Below are 1,522 nucleotides of genomic sequence, written 5' to 3'. Positions count from 1 at the left end.
ATTGCAATTAACTCAATGTTAGACGACTCAGGAGTAAATTAAAAATGTAACTAACCAAATATATTACATTCCAAATAATACCGTTAAGTTATTAGACTTTCATACTTAGAATCGTTTTATAATTAGGTACTTCTAATTGTAATGAAAATCTCCACTTAGTTGCTCCGTTACATACTTGCAAAAACAAAACAGTTCACTTTCCCTCCGTAATTTTCCAATCGCGGATCGGAAAATTTCGTGAATGTTCCAATAGATTCTTAACCTAAAAAAGTACCTAATATACAGCATTATTGTAGAATGAAAGTAGCATTTAATATTGTTCCGGTAATTCATAATAATTAATAACCATTGTTCCAGATGTGGGCATTGTTATGTCTCGCGGTCAGCGTGTGCGCTGCGCATGGGCTCCGCGTGGGCGTGGGCATCGCTGACGTCACCGGACCCCCAGCAGAGATCGGCTTTGTAAGTACTTTTAACCTCTCTACTTGTACACGCGTGACGTGTATGAATTTGTTATTAAAGTCCCTTTACTAAATAAAAAGTCCTTGGGGTAGAAATGAGCGTAATTACTGCTAACGCCATCTCTTGTCATAAAATGTAAAGTGTTTAAAAACCTATTAATAATTAAACAGATAATAATTAATCTTTGGATATTAAAAACACGTACGTAACAATGAAATAATAAACAACAAACAGAAACAAAATTCTCTGCGTATTAAAATAAGATTCAGATTTCTTTTCATATGCTACCAATAGATGGCTCTTAAAAATATACAAACGCGAACATACGTTAAATTTAAATTGTGTTGCTTTCGTTTACATTTTTATATATTGTTAAATATTTATCATTATTGCAGATGGGGTACGCGAATTTCGAGCAGAGCGGACAGGGAATTCATTTGCGTCAGTTCGCGCGTGCGTTCGTGATCGCCGATGACAACAGCCGGCTTGTTTTCGTCTCCGTAGACGCTGCTATGATGGGCAACGGAATAAGGAAAGAGGTTAATTAATATTAATTTATCATCTCCCTGACCTGATCCTATATTATGTTGGTATAACAGATTTTTTAATCAAAAACTATCATTTTGGCATTTTATTCGTTAATTTCTTTTTTTTTTAATTTAGAAGGTGGTAAACATAGCGAATCCACCGCTGTCTATAGATATCCGTGACTGGAGATGCGTTATCTACTTTTCATTAACGGAGGAGGACACACACAAAGAGGATATTTCCCCCTCCTATACATTCGTATATTTTATACGTCTAAGTGGGAAGTGAATTTAATTCCTTAACTTAATATGCAGGTATTAAAGCGTCTACAGAAGCGTTTCGGCGATTTGTACACAGAGAACAATGTGATACTGAGTGGTACACACACGCACTCCACGCCGGGAGGCTTTCTTATGGACTTCCTCTTTGACCTGCCCATACTTGGCTTTGTTAAAGAGACATACGTTGCTTATATTGCTGGAATACTAAAGGTAAATACGAATATATAATTGAACTTTAATAGATTGTTATA

General features: G+C 35.7%; 1 protein-coding gene across 1 annotated transcript; it reads left to right on the top strand.

Moving 5' to 3' along the window:
• The first annotated feature begins 328 nt into the window (after nt 1-328).
• LOC106119562 (neutral ceramidase-like) lies at nt 329-1,499 on the top strand. Its single transcript, XM_013314611.1, has 3 exons — nt 329-462; nt 858-1,001; nt 1,305-1,499. The coding sequence occupies exons 1-3, from the start codon at nt 358-360 to the stop codon at nt 1,497-1,499; spliced, it is 444 nt and encodes a 147-aa protein (XP_013170065.1). The 5' UTR covers nt 329-357.
• Nucleotides 1,500-1,522: the final 23 nt, after the last annotated feature.

The sequence above is a fragment of the Papilio xuthus genome, unplaced genomic scaffold (genome assembly GCF_000836235.2).
Source record: "Papilio xuthus unplaced genomic scaffold, Pxut_1.1 DF829208.1, whole genome shotgun sequence".
Classification (NCBI taxonomy): Eukaryota; Metazoa; Arthropoda; class Insecta; order Lepidoptera; family Papilionidae; genus Papilio; species Papilio xuthus.
This window is presented reverse-complemented; position numbering and strand designations above follow the sequence as displayed.